The 15,298-nt window shown below is 37.7% G+C and overlaps 1 protein-coding gene across 3 annotated transcripts in view; it reads left to right on the forward strand.

Moving 5' to 3' along the window:
* Positions 1-15,298, forward strand: part of GALNT1 (polypeptide N-acetylgalactosaminyltransferase 1) — an 86,756-nt gene that overhangs the window by 55,522 nt on the left and 15,936 nt on the right. For all 3 annotated transcript variants that reach the window (XM_063399016.1, XM_063399034.1, XM_063399025.1), the window contains exons 5-6: positions 7,409-7,575; positions 13,763-13,970. In XM_063399016.1, coding sequence (XP_063255086.1) covers positions 7,409-7,575; positions 13,763-13,970 — 375 coding nt within the window. The remainder of the gene's footprint in view (positions 1-7,408; positions 7,576-13,762; positions 13,971-15,298) is intronic.

The following is a 15,298-nucleotide window of genomic DNA, read 5'->3' on the forward strand; positions in this document are numbered from 1 at the left end:
TTATATCCAAATCTTTGAGATCAGAAGAAAGGAAAATTTCATACTCTTGATGTCAGGTAAATTATGTGATACTATTGAAGGCAGGTATTAAGCAGGCTGCGTTGAAATGTTTAAATAAGGATAAGGGATTTGCCTGCATTCAGGGCTCCTGTTCAGAAAGATTAATTGAAGTTGTGATATGAATTATAGAAAAGAAGGCCTCTTCCTAAAATGAGTTGTTCTGATTTGATTGGAAGAAGCAGATTTAGGGTAGTGTGAAGTTTTGTTGCAACCTTATCTGCAGTGCTTTCTCTTTGTTCAGTTGCAAGTGAAAGCTGTGGTTGTATGCTAAGTCTGAGTAGTGAAATGTGGTCGGACATGTTACAAGAGCTAGTGATCCCATATCTCTCCGAAGACTTGCTTTTAGTCCTTTTAACTGTATTGCTTCTATATGAAAATCAGATCTTTATCCAGCTTGATTGTCTTCAATTTAGGAGCTCGGAGTGTTCTTGTAGTTTATATAAAAAGCAGATTCTTTAGCACCCCCTCCTAAATTATATTATGAGTCTGCTGCTTATACTCGATGATCTTTGTGCGTCCCTTCCAACTCAGCGCATTCTGTGATCCAGGAAAGACCAAGTCAGTGTTTACCAGTAAAGCACCACGTGACTTGAGTCCTGGTGGTTCTGGATGCAGTGTTTTGACATTTTCTCTGACACCCTGCTACAGGGCGTTCTCCCTTGATGGAAATGTAGGTCAGTCTCAGCAGCTTCGGGGTGACTCTCAGAGTCTTAATTCGAAACTTGTTTTCACCTGTGATTTAAGTAGAAAGGTGTTTTTTTTGTTGGGCATAGCTGTGCCTCAGCTCTGTTACATTAACTTTATTACAGGCTATAACTTAAGGCATATGAACAGGTAAGCAATAGAATACTGACATTTTATAGCTATGCAGTGATATTCATCAGATATCAGTAATTAAACCTGAAGTTTCATGAGGAGAGTTCAGATTTTCTGATTCTGTTTTCTATCGATCTGGAATTAACTTTTGTAACCTCAAAGGAAAATAAATGTGTGTTTTCAAGTCAAAGGATACTGATGCTTACTTTCCAGAGACTCTCAATATATTTTAATACTGAAATGTGTGTTGTTTGTACTGCATCAGTAATATTAAACAAATTTATTACAGAGGCTGTGCTGTGTAGTATTTCCTCAATACTTCAGCTCTAACCTGATTTTCAGCAAGACTTGGATTATTCCTATGTGTCATTGTCAAATTTAAGTCCTGAGATGCAGTTTATTTATAACCACAGCTTTTATTTATAACTGTTGTTTGTAGTATGCAAGATAAAAGATTGTACTAAATTTGTAAGATGACTAAATGTGCTTCCCTTCCTGCCCCAGTCTGTTGCTAGTTCAGCTTTCAAAAATGCATTGGCGCTGTGTTATTGTGCTGCACGTACAAGCACCAATCTGAGCTCCACTGGGATTTCCCAGCCGAGCTGCTCAGTGCAAAGGAGACACTTTTGCTTGTGTTCCATCTCTGTCCTTTATCAGAGTGCTCTGGGCTGTGTGCACTGGGCTAGAAAACAAGGGTTGCATACATGTTTTACTGCTGTTAATGTTTTTGAGCCATTGTAAATTATTGCTCATGACTTGTTCCTTTGAAAGGCTGGTGGAATATGGGAATAACACTGGAAACAAGTAGAGCAAATCATGGCTCAGGTAGTGTCTGACTTAATTTTCATGATTAGGTAAGTATCAGTGGCCTTGTTTTGAACAATCCATATTAAGAAAAAAGTTCCAATGTGTACCTTGTTCTCTCATTTCTCCTCTGTGGAGAATAACATGTTGGCAGCATCAGAAGGGGTAGAAATCTGCCCTTTAGTATTTCAGAAATTTATTTCTGGTGCAGACTCTAGTTATGGCCTCATCTTTCTAGAAAATTACCTAAAATTTATTTCATCTTCTGCCACAGTGAAAGAGGTTTTCCTCATTGTGTCTCACTGCGTAAGTATTGTGATAGTGTATAACTGATTTCCTACAAGACCTCTTCCTTGCTTGTACCTTTGTTTGGGGTGTGATTTTTTGGCCTATGAAAAAGTTTTTAAGAGCTGTCCAAATAGTAAATCCTTGTTTTTCACTTTCAGAAATGATTTAGCATGCCTTTGAGGGGTGTGTAGAGATCACTACTAACATTGTAAATATATGTCTTTCAAGTTTTGCCAATGTTACACATGTAGCACTAAATCTTGGGTTTCAGGAATAATTTCTAAGTAAATTGATCCATGAATGCAATTTTATAATATTGATAAAATGCCAAGTGCTGTTCTGTGATAAGATGGCTGCACAGTTGCAGGGTTTTTCTAATGTAATATTTGGAATGTTTGTCAAAGACCCATCAGTAAACTGAGAGAGGCAGCATGAGGACAGCACAGGTGATGTCCCGAGTTTCTGGAGTCTCTGCATGCCTGGCTGTGACTAGAGTGGGTAGCTTTTTTATCTCTGAGTTGGACACTGAGGAGATCAGATAGGTACCAGAAGAATTTCACCTTCTGATAAATCGAATTGAACCATCTTGTAGGATCATCTGGTAGATTTCTTCTTCCTTGCAGTGATGAAGTACCTTTGTTCCCTTATTCCATGACTGGTGTGAGAGAAGAGAGGCTTCCAGTTCTGTCAGATGTGGAGAAGGATTGAGTGTGTATGGTTGTGGTGTTGTAGAAAGTACAAAATGAAACGTTGTCTTCTTTGCCTGCGAGTTTGTGCTGAAGCAACAATTAAACTCTGAGATTTAATGGCTTAATTTTATTTGGACATAATTGCCTTACTTGTTGTCTCTTCTGGTTATTTTTGTAATGTCTCCTGTGTACTATTTGTACTTTGGGCTGAAAGAGAATGTAGGAAAGCAGTTTATTCAGAGGTTCTTCAGATGTGTTTGAAGTAGCATCAGGTTGTTTTCAAGTGGTTATACTTAATCCATTGAATAAAATTCTCTCAGGTTTTTTTCTGAACATCTCCCCATGTAAAAGCTGCAGAGCTTCTGTGAGAGATTCACCTTTACACAATAATGGACAAGCAAAGCAAAACTCATAGCAGTTTTTAGCCTTTAATTTAAACGCTTTTGTAATGGATTAAAACTGAATTCTGGCTACAGGGTGTAGGGGACAACAACATGTATTTATTTTGCTGTCACTGTTCTTCTTTAGCAGTGTTACAGATAAATGCTAGGATCTGTCCACCTTTCTTTACTTTTAGTCCATTAAACTTGATTTCAAGTTATAAAGTATTCTGATTTGTTACACTGCGCTGTGATCTTGGGGAGATGTGGACTAACTATATAAGTTGTAATGAACTGAGCCAAACTATTCCCATAGAATCACAGAATCATGGAATCATGAAATGGTATGGTTTGGGTTGGAAGGAACCTTAAAGATCATCTAGTTCCAATCTCACTGCTATGGCCAGGGACACTTTTTCCTAATCAGGTTGCTAGAAGTCCCATCCAGCCTGGCTGTGAACATTTCCAGGGTCATCCACAACCTGGGCAACCTGCTATAGTGTCTCATCACCCTAGCAGTGAAGGATTTATTCCTGTTGTGTAATCTAAACTGACCCTACTTCAGTTTAAGGCCATTTTCCCTTGTCAAGTCATTACAGACCCTTGTAAAAGTCCCTCTCCAGTTCCCTTATACCCTCTTTAGGTCCTGGAGGTGCTATAAAGTCTCTCCAGAGCCTTCTCTTCTCCAGGCTGAACAACCCCAGCTCTCTCAGCCTGTCTACATAGGAGAGGTGCCCTCAGATCATCTTTGTGGCTTTCCTCTGGACTTGCTCCAACACGTGCATGTTCTTCCCATGTTAAAGGCTCCAGACCAGAATGCAGTACTCAATATTCTGAATATATGATGCAAGATTGCAAAAAGATGAAGTTCTGTGAAGAGTAAGTGTGAACAACTTACAACGGTCAGAGCAGAGTCTTGTCCTTACAGTTGTGTGTTTGTAAAACAGCTTTAAGAAGCCTAGATGCTTCATTATTTTTCTCATGTCTGATTTTGGTTGGGCACTAAAAATATTTGATAATTTTAATTCTATTTCCTGTATAATTTTCCACTTTATTTCTGTTGTGGTTTGACCCCAGCTGGCAACTAAGCCCCATGCGACCATTTGCTCACTGCCCCTACAGTGGTCTGGGGAGAGAAAAATCAGAAGGGTAGAAGTGAAAAAACTTACGGGTTGAGATATTCAGTTTAATCAGGAAAGCAAAATCCACACATGCAAGGAATTCATGCACCACTGCCTGTGGGCAGGCAGGCATTCAGCCATCTCCAGAAAGCAGGGCTCCATCACCTGTAACAGGGACTTGGGAAGGCAAAAGCTGTCATTCCAAACATCCCCTCCTTCTTTTCATCACTCTGATCATGTTTTAACAATCTGACCTATTCTTTTTCTGTTTCTTTAGGTAATAGGACAGAAGTCTCTGGTTGTATTTTAAAAACGTGGGTTTTTGGGGTGTTTCCACAATCTAAATAATATATGGAGTCACATTAGCTGAGAGTTTGCCTAGTATATGCTGTAGATTGAGGAATGGATGATGCATTCCATGAGCAGACACTCAGCTGCTGTTTGGAGTCTTCATTAAATTACTGGAGATGATATGCCTTCCTGATGTTATGCACTCAATTTTAAAACTGTTTGAGGCATGATCCAACAAAAGGAACATCATGTATTAGTATCTCATTAAAATTCAAATTGTCCTTAATTCATAGCCTGTGTGTCATACCCCTCATGGTTTTATTCTGCTTCTAATGTTGCATAACTTGGTTGAAGCTAATGCTTTATTTTAAATTCTATAGTACTCCTTTCTGAGGTAGTTTGTTTTCAAATGAAAGACAAAAAGAATTGTTAATTTAAATGTTTGTTAATAGAATGAAACATGAGGATTCCTTAGAAGGCTAATGTCTAACCGTGGTCATGAGGTGTTCTATTTTATTTGTCTTATGTTCTGCAGCAATATATTTCAGGGGGGGATGGAGTTACCAGTGTTTTCAAAATTACAAACAAGAGGTTTTATTTGTATGTATTCATAGCAATTTGTACAGATATAGCCAAAAGGTATATATAGAAGGGGAGGTAAAAGGAATATTAAAAAACAGGTCTCATACTTTCAACGCTTTCATTTGTCTTGCCTGCATCAATGAATCTTTCCAGAATAATTTCATACCAAACAAGTTATTAAGAATAGCATTCAAAAATGCCAAGCCAGTTTTGTTATGAAACCACCCCTGTGTTATGCCTGGCAGTAACATGTTTTTAATGTTGTTTTTTACCAACCTTTTACATGTTGGTAAACAAGTGTCATGGGTTAAACCCAGCCAGAAACCAAGTGCCAGTGTAGGGTCACTCCTAAGCTGTTACCCCAGGAAGAGCTGATCTCTGGGGGTGAGAATAGACATATTTCATTATGGCAAGGTGGAGACTCACCTTCTGCAGGACAGAGCAGGAGGAATGCTTTGCAGTGGGGAGAGGGATCCCCAAAAAATTCCTGCAGGCCTTCCTGTTAGTGCTAACAAGTTCCCCTTCAATGACAGATCTCAAATGTTTTGATATATTTATACTTCAGACAGGGTAATGCTGTATAAACATTGTAGTCCTGATCACCTGGCTGACGTTTATACCACTTAATTGATTTGAGCTCAGTAAAATAAAATCTTCTGTAAAACCATGATAAAAGGAAAGGCTGAAGATGAGAGATTTCATACTACAATAGTAGATCCTGTGGCTATCCCAGCATGATACTCCTGGTGAATGACACATTGTTACTGCTTTTCATAGAGAATTGCTAACAGGCTTCTCTTGACTTTTGACAAATATTCTTCCAAAAAGTAGAGGAGCAATTGGTGGATTTGTATTACTATTGTAGCTGAAGGTCTACAATCAGAGATTTATTTTCTGGTCTAGAGAGCAGTGCAGCAGAAGGAATAAAACATTTTGGGTTTAAGGTAGCAAAGTACACTGAGCAAGTGGCAAACATGGAGATAAAATTATTTGGCTTATGATTGAATTTTTCATCTGAAATTCATAGTGGTTTTTTTGGAAAGCTATTTTATTTTTTAAGAAATACCAAAGAAGTAGTCTTTTCAGTTGGCCTGCTTTGCAAGTTTGTTTTTTTTTTTTTACAAGTGAAATAAATCAGGATAACATAGGGATATATGGAAGCTTTCCATGAAGATTTTATAATGTTCAGTTCAGTGTGATGAATAATTAAATTTGGCATAGTTGTATAATAAGTAGGTATAATATTGAAGGCAGATGGTGCCTGATCCAACTGCTTCAATTCTCAGAAATGATTTCACAGAAGCCCTTCCAGATATTTCTTCATTTGCACCTGGACCTACTGATCCTTTCTGAGATGTCTGTGCATGTGGGCTTTTGTCACCACCTCAGAGCTGAAATGCTGGTTTGCTGCTCTGGGAAGAGCTCTGGCTAAATGAGTTATCCAGCAATTAAATATTGATGTTGGGAGCCTAGTTCTGGCTGACATTCCTGGTGTCACTGTTTGGCATGGAACTGGATGCTGACACTGCGATCCTGTTGTATTGGCAGGCTGTTCCTTAAGCATTGCCTTTGTATATTTAGGGTAAAGGATATGCACTCTGTGCTTCTCAAGCCCTTGGACAGTGCTGCTGTTAGGATGACACTCATGAATGCTTGTTAATGTATTTTTGTAGCATTTAGGTCAGGTTACATTGCAGTGAACTGACTCAACAATTTGGGATCCACTAAAAGCTTTTTTGCTGGAGTGGAGCTCTGTTGAATATATTTCTTTTTCCACCTCGGTGTTTTCCTTTTGTTTGAGGTCTGCATATATATCTTTAATTTTGATTCTTAAAGGATTAATAGCATCAAATCTTACATAATTAACTGTGTCATTTTTAAATGTGCAGGAGGAGCAGATCTGTGCAGAGAACATTTACATCTGTGTGGTTATATTTTAAAGCAGAATTGGATTTTTTTCAGAATTGTGATCAGTACTTGGTGTACAGTGTATTGATTTTTCTAGAAGATAATGAAAACATCATTTGTTTTAAAATAGCATTGCGGAATGCAGAAATGTTGGCTGCAATTTGGAGTTACTTGAAGTGTATGTCATAGTTTACATAAATGCCCTATATATGGTGTTAGGAGAGCTAAACCTGTGATTTTCCATCCTAACTCTGGAAAGTGAATATAATTCACTCTTTTAATTTGATGAACTTTGTAGCACTTTGAGCATGTATAAAATGTGCACTACATGCTCCTTTGTCATAAAGGGAGCTGTATAAAATGGATGTATCAGGGATGTTAGTAGCGATCAACTCAAGAGAACCCTCAGACTTGCGGCTCTACCTGAAGGCCTGACCCTTACAAACCCCTGCTTTAATTTGGCTTACAGGTGTAAAACGAAGGTGTATGCAGACAACCTCCCCACGACGAGCGTGGTCATAGTGTTCCACAACGAGGCCTGGAGCACGCTGCTGCGCACCGTGCACAGCGTCATCAACCGCTCCCCGCGGCACATGCTGGAGGAGATCGTCCTCGTCGATGACGCCAGCGAAAGAGGTGAGCAGAACGTCACAGCTGAACCTGCTGCTCCTTCTGTTTCAAACACTGAACCTCATGTGATGTGGGCTTAGCCCTCCTTGGCAAAACACAGCGCCTGGGGCAGGGGAGGGCGGAGGGAGCAGCGCCCATTTGGAAATACAGATGGATCATTCTGCGCGGAAAGCTGGAGTAACTTCATCTGTCTGGGTACTCTTCCGCTGGCAGCATGGACTTTGTGTTTGCTAGGGGGTTTATTCTATTACAGTTTTAGTGTTCTGCCTTTAGAATTTTAGCACATCCATACAGCACATCCATACAGGAGAGCGTTTAATGCTTGAATCATATGGTGAATGGTAGCAAAGGCAACTCTGTTGCATTCATTTAAATTTACTATCCGTTAGGCTTGGTGTTCAGAGGGATAAGTTTTGATTATTCACTTCATGGGAAGTTAAAATTCGGTTTCTGTGCTGCAATAAGTTCCATTTCATAATAAATATAAATAATTTATATTTATTTATTCATAATAAATAGTCCTCCAGATGAAAACTCCATGCTACAGAATGAAATTTGCCATATGTAATAAGCAAAACTTGAAGCTGATTTTTTTTGTAAAATATATTATTTAGATTTTAATCTTCATAGTATTTTAAAATTGCAGTGTATTAGAAATAAAAATAATATTCTGTATAGTAATTAACATTTAATTTTGGTTAGTAGCTGATATTTGGCTTGGTTTTTGCTTAATATTTCTTGATGGTATGGATTGTGAAGTACTTTTTTCCTTGTGTTGGCAGATGGAGGTGAGAGAGTAGTTCAGGTTTACTAAATAAAAAAGTCTATATTTTTATATTGATCCACCTTTTTTTTCCCCCTCTATTTCTATTTTAAAAGTTTTCTACTAGAACCAATGGCTAATAGGTCACTAGAGAAAAAGTCTTAACAGTCACCAGGTGTAGGCTGTAGCCTGTATTGGAAAGAATTCCCATGTGTCAGATATCAAAGGGTTTTACTGCATGCTGACATCTCAGCCTGTCACTTCTCATTCCAGTGATGCAAAATTCATGTTTTGCTGCCTATGGTAATTCCAGCTTCAGGGTAAGATGTCTGACTGTTGTCCAAATGACAGGATCTGCCCAAGATCTGCGTGGATGAAGAGAGGTGCTGGATTTGCCCCAAGTAGCCCTGTGGTGCACGGGTTACAGTGGGAGGTTTCAGCATAGTTAGGAACCTACCATGGTTAACAGGAGCTTTTGTTGCTTAAGAGCATCAGAAGTGGATTTTTGCTGTACCACTGAGGTTGTGCCAAGTATGCTGAGTTGCTCCTTCAGGTTGTGTGTGGCATGTTAGCTGGCTGTCCCATGCTGGCTGGGTGTGCAGCGCGGCTGCCTGTGGAGTAACCAAGGATGGATCCCATCAGCCAGCTGCGCTCTGCTTCCCTGAGGAAGCACAGCCCACACACTCGGGTCCTGTTTGCACTTGTCTCTGCTCCCTTCCTCTCTTAGGCACTCTCCCTTGCTTTTGCTTTTCCTCTTTTACCTAACTCTGATGCCTAGAGAGGCTGCCTGGAACAGAGGCTAGACAGAGTTAAAGGAATAAAGCAGGTATTTATTAAAAGGCCTTCAAAGGATACACCTTGGGCAGTACAAGAGCCCAGCCATGGCTACACCCAAGATGGACTCGAATTTTCACCCTTTTATAAGATTTGGTCCATTTACATGTTGGGGTTAATTGTCCAATTACAGCTTCAGGTTATGAAGTCCCATCCTCCCAGACTGCTCTCCTCAGTCCGTTGTTATTTATACTTGTTGGGCCTGAAGCTGCAACAGTGTACTTAGTTCTTGGGCTGGAAAAGGATTGTTTTGTCTCACTAAATTGGGAAGACAACTTGCTAACACTTTATGTGAAGTTCAGAGTTATATACTAATGCAGTGCAGAATCTGGAAAGTATGAAAGCTAAAACTTTAAGCATCAAATCTAAGTGCTTCAGCTAATTCCAGTGCAATTTAGAAGAAAGAATAGAAGCATTAAATACAATTACATTCCGGCAGCAGAGGAGAAATGCCTGTGCAAAGTGCCACAGAAACGTGCTCCAGATTAAATGAGAGGCATGATTGGCTTTTGCATTTACAAAGACGTGACATCAAATTTTTGCTTTTTTCACTTGTGGGTAATTTGTAATTATATTTCTTGATTTGTAGTAGTTTTTTAACTTTTATGTAAAAATTCTACATTTTATTTATCAAAACAGTTCTTGGCACTAATTCAAATCAGTGCTAATTATTATTTGAGGCAAGTCAGCTTTCAGTATGACCTAGAAATAAAGAGCTAGCTAATATTAGAATATGTAGACATCATATTACTTATGTTTTGCCTCCTCAATTTCTGTTTTAGAAAAAAATCAATTTCAACGTAGCAATAAGACATCCTCACTATGAATCATAGAATTATAGTCTACTTTAAAAAACATGTGGCTTTCTCTAGATAAATTTTCTGTTTCTGGGTTTGGTAATAAAAACAAATTAACTTAATTCCAGGTTGAAAGGTAGAGCATTTCATACTTTCTTTGGTGGTGTTACTGAACCTGTTCCAGTATTTCTTTTTGAAGCCTGTGATCTTCATTTCAAATCACTTAGGCATCTTTATTTGTTGTTATTTTCAACAACTACTTAGAGGGATTTTTTTTTGTTCTGTTTTCCAAGAACTTGTTATGATTCCATCAAGCATGCTTTTACTTTAAACAAAACAGAAGGGCACAGTGCCTGAAGATGTGAAGGGTTTGTGTTTGCTGCTTAAGCATTCTGTTTGTGTTGAATTAAAACAGCGTACTTTTCCAGAAAAAGACAATGTTCAGCCTGAGTGTGGTATATTGAATTCTAACATCAGAGTCATTTTAATTGGAATAAAGTAAGCATTCAGTCTGCCTGAAGCACACTTTGTACCTGCTAGTGTCATGCTCTTAGAATGAATTTGCATAATAGCATGCATGTATTTACACCCAAAAGAAAAGTTTGGAGAAACAAGACATATCTGTAACATCGCTCTCTAGTTACTGATCAGAACTGCAACTTTAGTTTTTAACTATTAATCTTTGGTTACTAGTTCCAAACAGTTAACAGGAGAAACCACCATTAGCTGGTGCCTCAAACTAGGTCAGCAGCCAAGTGTGATAGGCAGATTTCATCAGGATAGACCCTATCCACAGAACTTAGCTACAGAGATACAGGTCACAGTAATGTGACAGCAACTAAATCCTGCCAACAATACTTACAAAAATATTCATACTTCTGAAAGAAAGTTTGCATGCTTATGAATCTGTATTTTATTGTAGTTTAATTTAAAAAGAGTTTGAAACTTAATTTTTCATTTATATTCATATCAGTGTGACTTGGTAGTAGAATTGGCAAGGTATTTTTCATCTAATTCACTTAGTTAATTTCAACGGAATATATTTGCTCTTTTGGCTTCCTTAGTTCTGCTACTTCCACAGAAGATGCTCAGTCCTAGGTAAAACTATGCACCCTTTTGACAGAGAAGAAGCTTGAAAAGAGTATCCACCACAAAGAGTTATACCCGTGAAAGGACATGAATTCTTCTTGTTCCAAATTAGAAGTACTGTGGAGGAGTTTGGTTTTTTTTTTTAATATTATCAAACCTCACTCTGTTGGAAGTGTATGAAGCAATGCTGCAAAATTAGTCAGCTCTAATCCTGGGTCACAGTCAACAGCTGACTGTAATGCATAAAACTTCACAACTCAGTGTTCAATATAGAATTTAGTATGACCAATAGATTTGTATAAAAAAAAAATCATCTCCATGGCTTTATCCGGATGTTTCTTGTAGGCCAAAATGCATTACATTCATTAAAAGGTTGTTCAAATATTTGGTTTTTTCTTTAAGGAAAACAAAATCAAGTCTTACCTTATAAGTAACTATTACTAGTTTCTGGATGCATGCCTAATCAAAAAGCCAAATTCCTGCTACTTGAACAAAGGGACCAATTTGTAAGGGATGTGTAAGACTGCTCTTAGAGAGGATGTTCTGGAGGGAAAATAGCTGCTTAGATTTGAGCATTTTACCCTAATTGCTGGTAGCAGAGGAACTTCAGAAATCTATTTACTATGCTTTTATAGGGATGAGGTATCAAGCTTAGTCATTTCTGCATATTTTGCTGAAGCTCTAGTGGTATTTTAGGACACAGTTACTGGAGGTCTGTCAGAATGTTTTGTTTCTGGGAATAATCCCTTCTGAAGTTTTGGATAAGGTGATAGTTCATAAGAATGTTCTTATGGACATGGTTAAACATGGGAGAAGGACTGTTCTTAACCTTTTTCCCTGTTATGAAAACACTGTGCACATCTCTGATTCTTTCTTAGAGAAAAAAAGTTAAAAGTACTTGATAAATTGAAATTTTAAATACTTTACCAAGAAAATTTAGGTAGGACTCAAGATTTTCATATGCAATACATTGAGCCTGACTTTCTGTAATGTGAGTTTGTGTTTTATGCATGTTCTTGACTGGTTGCAGTTGTATTATTTGCACTCTTTCTCTCTTCCCCCTGCCAGAATTTTACTGTTGTGTTTATGTAACTACATCCAAGAATCAATGTCACAGCCCATATTCATTCATTTAAGTCTAAAGTGAATGAAACTACTTTAAAAGTTTATCAGTACTACACCTGAAATATGCAGAGGAACATGTTGATTTGTGTGACTTGCTCATCAGACGGTGAGCATACAGAGAAATGCTGCACAGTCTCTCTGTGTATATCACGTATACATTAGAGCTATAAACATTGCCATGATACTAGTTCTTTTAAATTAGTGGCTTTGGAAAGCTACACTGTAAAGAGATGAGACTATGTTTGCTACAGAGTCAGTTGTGGTCTCTGTGCTCAACCCCAGAAGCCCTGCAAAATGTTCAGACATGTACACTTGGTTTGTATGAAGAAACATGTATTAATTTGAGTCTCTGTTCATATGCAAAATAAGAATTACCTTGCTTTGAGTTTCTCTGGAGACAAATATTTAGATGTATCAAAGTCCTATGTACTTTTAGCACAGTTTAGCTTTCAAGACATGCCAGAACTTATTTATGTGGGTTTTAGTGGCAGTCCAACAATGCACAGAAAAAAGTGAGAAGGCAATTAGAATTCATTCATCAGGAGAAGTGATAAGGAATGGTAATCATCTTCAAGTCAGCTGTGCCTCTTGAGGTTTACAAGAGTCACTTAAGAGTTCATGCCAAGCTTCCCCACCGACCCCTCCAGTGTCACACTTATTTTTGTATGAGGTACTTTCTACCTTATGTGAAATCCAACTACAGGCCATGTGCTCTTGTAGTACAGCTTTCAACTCCCATGTGCTTTGAGTGTACAATCTAATATTCTGTAGCTGTGCAATAAGACTATTTTGCCTTTTTTACACATTTAGAAACTGCAAGTTATTGCAGAAGTCTTTTTCCTGTGACTATCCCTTGCATTCTCCCTCACCTCTTTGTTCTTCCTTTGGCATCAATCATCACAACCCAACAGCTCTTTGCAGTGCAAATAATTTTGAGTCTCTAGATGTATGGTAATTGTTGTATTTTAAATAACTTGTTCTTCATAATTCATGCTACGTTGAAATTTGTTGGTGTTACAGATTCTCGTTTACGTATAGCTTATTGTCTTTTTTTTTTTAGGTGTTATAGGGATAATCTAATAGAAAAAATATTAGCCAGAAAACCCTAGAGAAAGCACAACTGAAAAATTAGTTTGTGTTTTAAACTTCTCACAAAGAAATTATCTGTAAGTTGCATTACTGTAGGAGGCAATTTGTTATATTCAGCTAGTCAAACCATTTCTGTATTTCCTTGGTAGGGAAGTGTTATGTCCAAAAGTGCTTGTGCATGTTTTTGAAAATAAGTATCACATCTTCCCTGAGGTAAAAAATTGCAAATCCCATCTGGGTTTTGTGTACCCTCTCTTCCTTTCTGTGTTTTCCATAATGAAGAAATAAAGAGGAGGAAGAACTTTCTGTGCTATCGAGTGAAACACTTGGGAGATATGGATAGGAGTATTGTGAAGGGCAGAGGAAACTAGCTGAGAAAGTAGAAAAAGGATAGACAAGAACAGTGGAAATGTGTCTTAATTCAAGTCTCTTCATTAGAAGAAAGAAGCTGAACTGCATAACAAACAGTTTTGATTGTTTTGATCATTCTTTACAGACTTCTTGAAAAGACCACTGGAGAGTTATGTGAAAAAATTAAAAGTACCTGTTCATGTGATTCGAATGGAACAGCGTTCTGGATTGATCAGAGCAAGATTAAAGGGGGCTGCTGCTTCTAAAGGCCAGGTCATCACCTTTTTAGATGCTCATTGTGAATGTACAGTAGGCTGGCTTGAACCTCTGCTGGCAAGGATCAAAGCTGACAGGTAATTATTCACCCATGTTGGGTTTTTTCAGTTATTAAGAAATTTTCCAAGTATTACAAAATAGCCTACAAGCAAATATCTGCTTTCTGAAGAGCTCAATAATAATTCTCATTGGTGTAAGAATAAAAGGCTAATTTAGTTAAACTTTTAAAAGTAAAACTATTTCAAGTGAAGTCTATATTAGGATGCATGGAATAATTTGTTAAGTAGCAGGAACAGTGAATGAAATTGAGGAATTAGGGGGAAATTGAGGTCTTCAGTCTGCAGCTTGGCCTATTCCTTCATGTATTTGGGAAGATATTCTTGAGAAAGAAATCAAGCTCTGATCTCATGTAGCACCAACATCATAAACAAGAACTGTTCTCAGGCTCTCGTTGTGATTTCTTTATTACATAATGGTTTTGACTGTGGAGATCTGGGCTGTGTCTTGGTCCTTTGGGACGCATTTTCTAAAGTTAAAATAATTACTGGAATCGTGCTGATCTACTCTTATATACGCAATGGAAATTGTATTGGGGCAAAAGTGAGAGAATTGTCTGCTCTATAAAATATTCATACATCTGAACAGTAGCTGTAGTTGTGTACTAGTCTGTTGGTAGACAACATATTAAATAGAATAAAATATGGTGCTAAAGATCCCTAGTTTTTTATTGTTATAGATAAAAACGACACAATTTGATGTTACAAAATAGTGTTACATGATGAATAAGCTACAAATAATGAAGAATCTTTGTTTAGCTCTGTGCAAAGACAAAGTAAACTTTGTTACCATTAATCAGTTTTTGTGAGTCTACAATATGCATCGTTACAATTTGTGCAAATGTCTTGACTTAAGTCCTTTGAATTCAGTTGCAAGCAACCTCTGAATCTTTTTACAGAGCTTCCCATGAGAGGAAGCCCACTTTGAGCATGGTTACTTAAGTGTCTTTAAGATGATTAGAATTGGTTTCTGTGAATATATGTATTAATAATGTCAGGACAGTGGACAACAAGGCCACTCTCTGTCGACTGTGATGCAGTAGTTATACATTGTTAACAATTACTATCATCTCTTAGTCCTGAGGGTATATAAAAATACTTACCCAGGGTTAATATCCAGGTTTCAATTTCCAAACATGGAAGTTACTTTGACCACTCAACTCGATACAAAAGCCTCTTGCTTTCTGTCTAATCACTATGTAGCAATGAGAAAGTCCCTGGGATTATTATTTCTGTCTGCAGAGGGATGAATATTTATTACTGGTAATAATGCAAATATGATTTAAAAAAAGATCTGGCATTGCCAAAATTGTGTCAGATTTACAATTAGCAAAACAGAATTTTAGTAT

This window comes from Prinia subflava, chromosome 1 (assembly GCF_021018805.1).
Source record: "Prinia subflava isolate CZ2003 ecotype Zambia chromosome 1, Cam_Psub_1.2, whole genome shotgun sequence".
In the NCBI taxonomy this organism is placed as follows: Eukaryota; Metazoa; Chordata; class Aves; order Passeriformes; family Cisticolidae; genus Prinia; species Prinia subflava.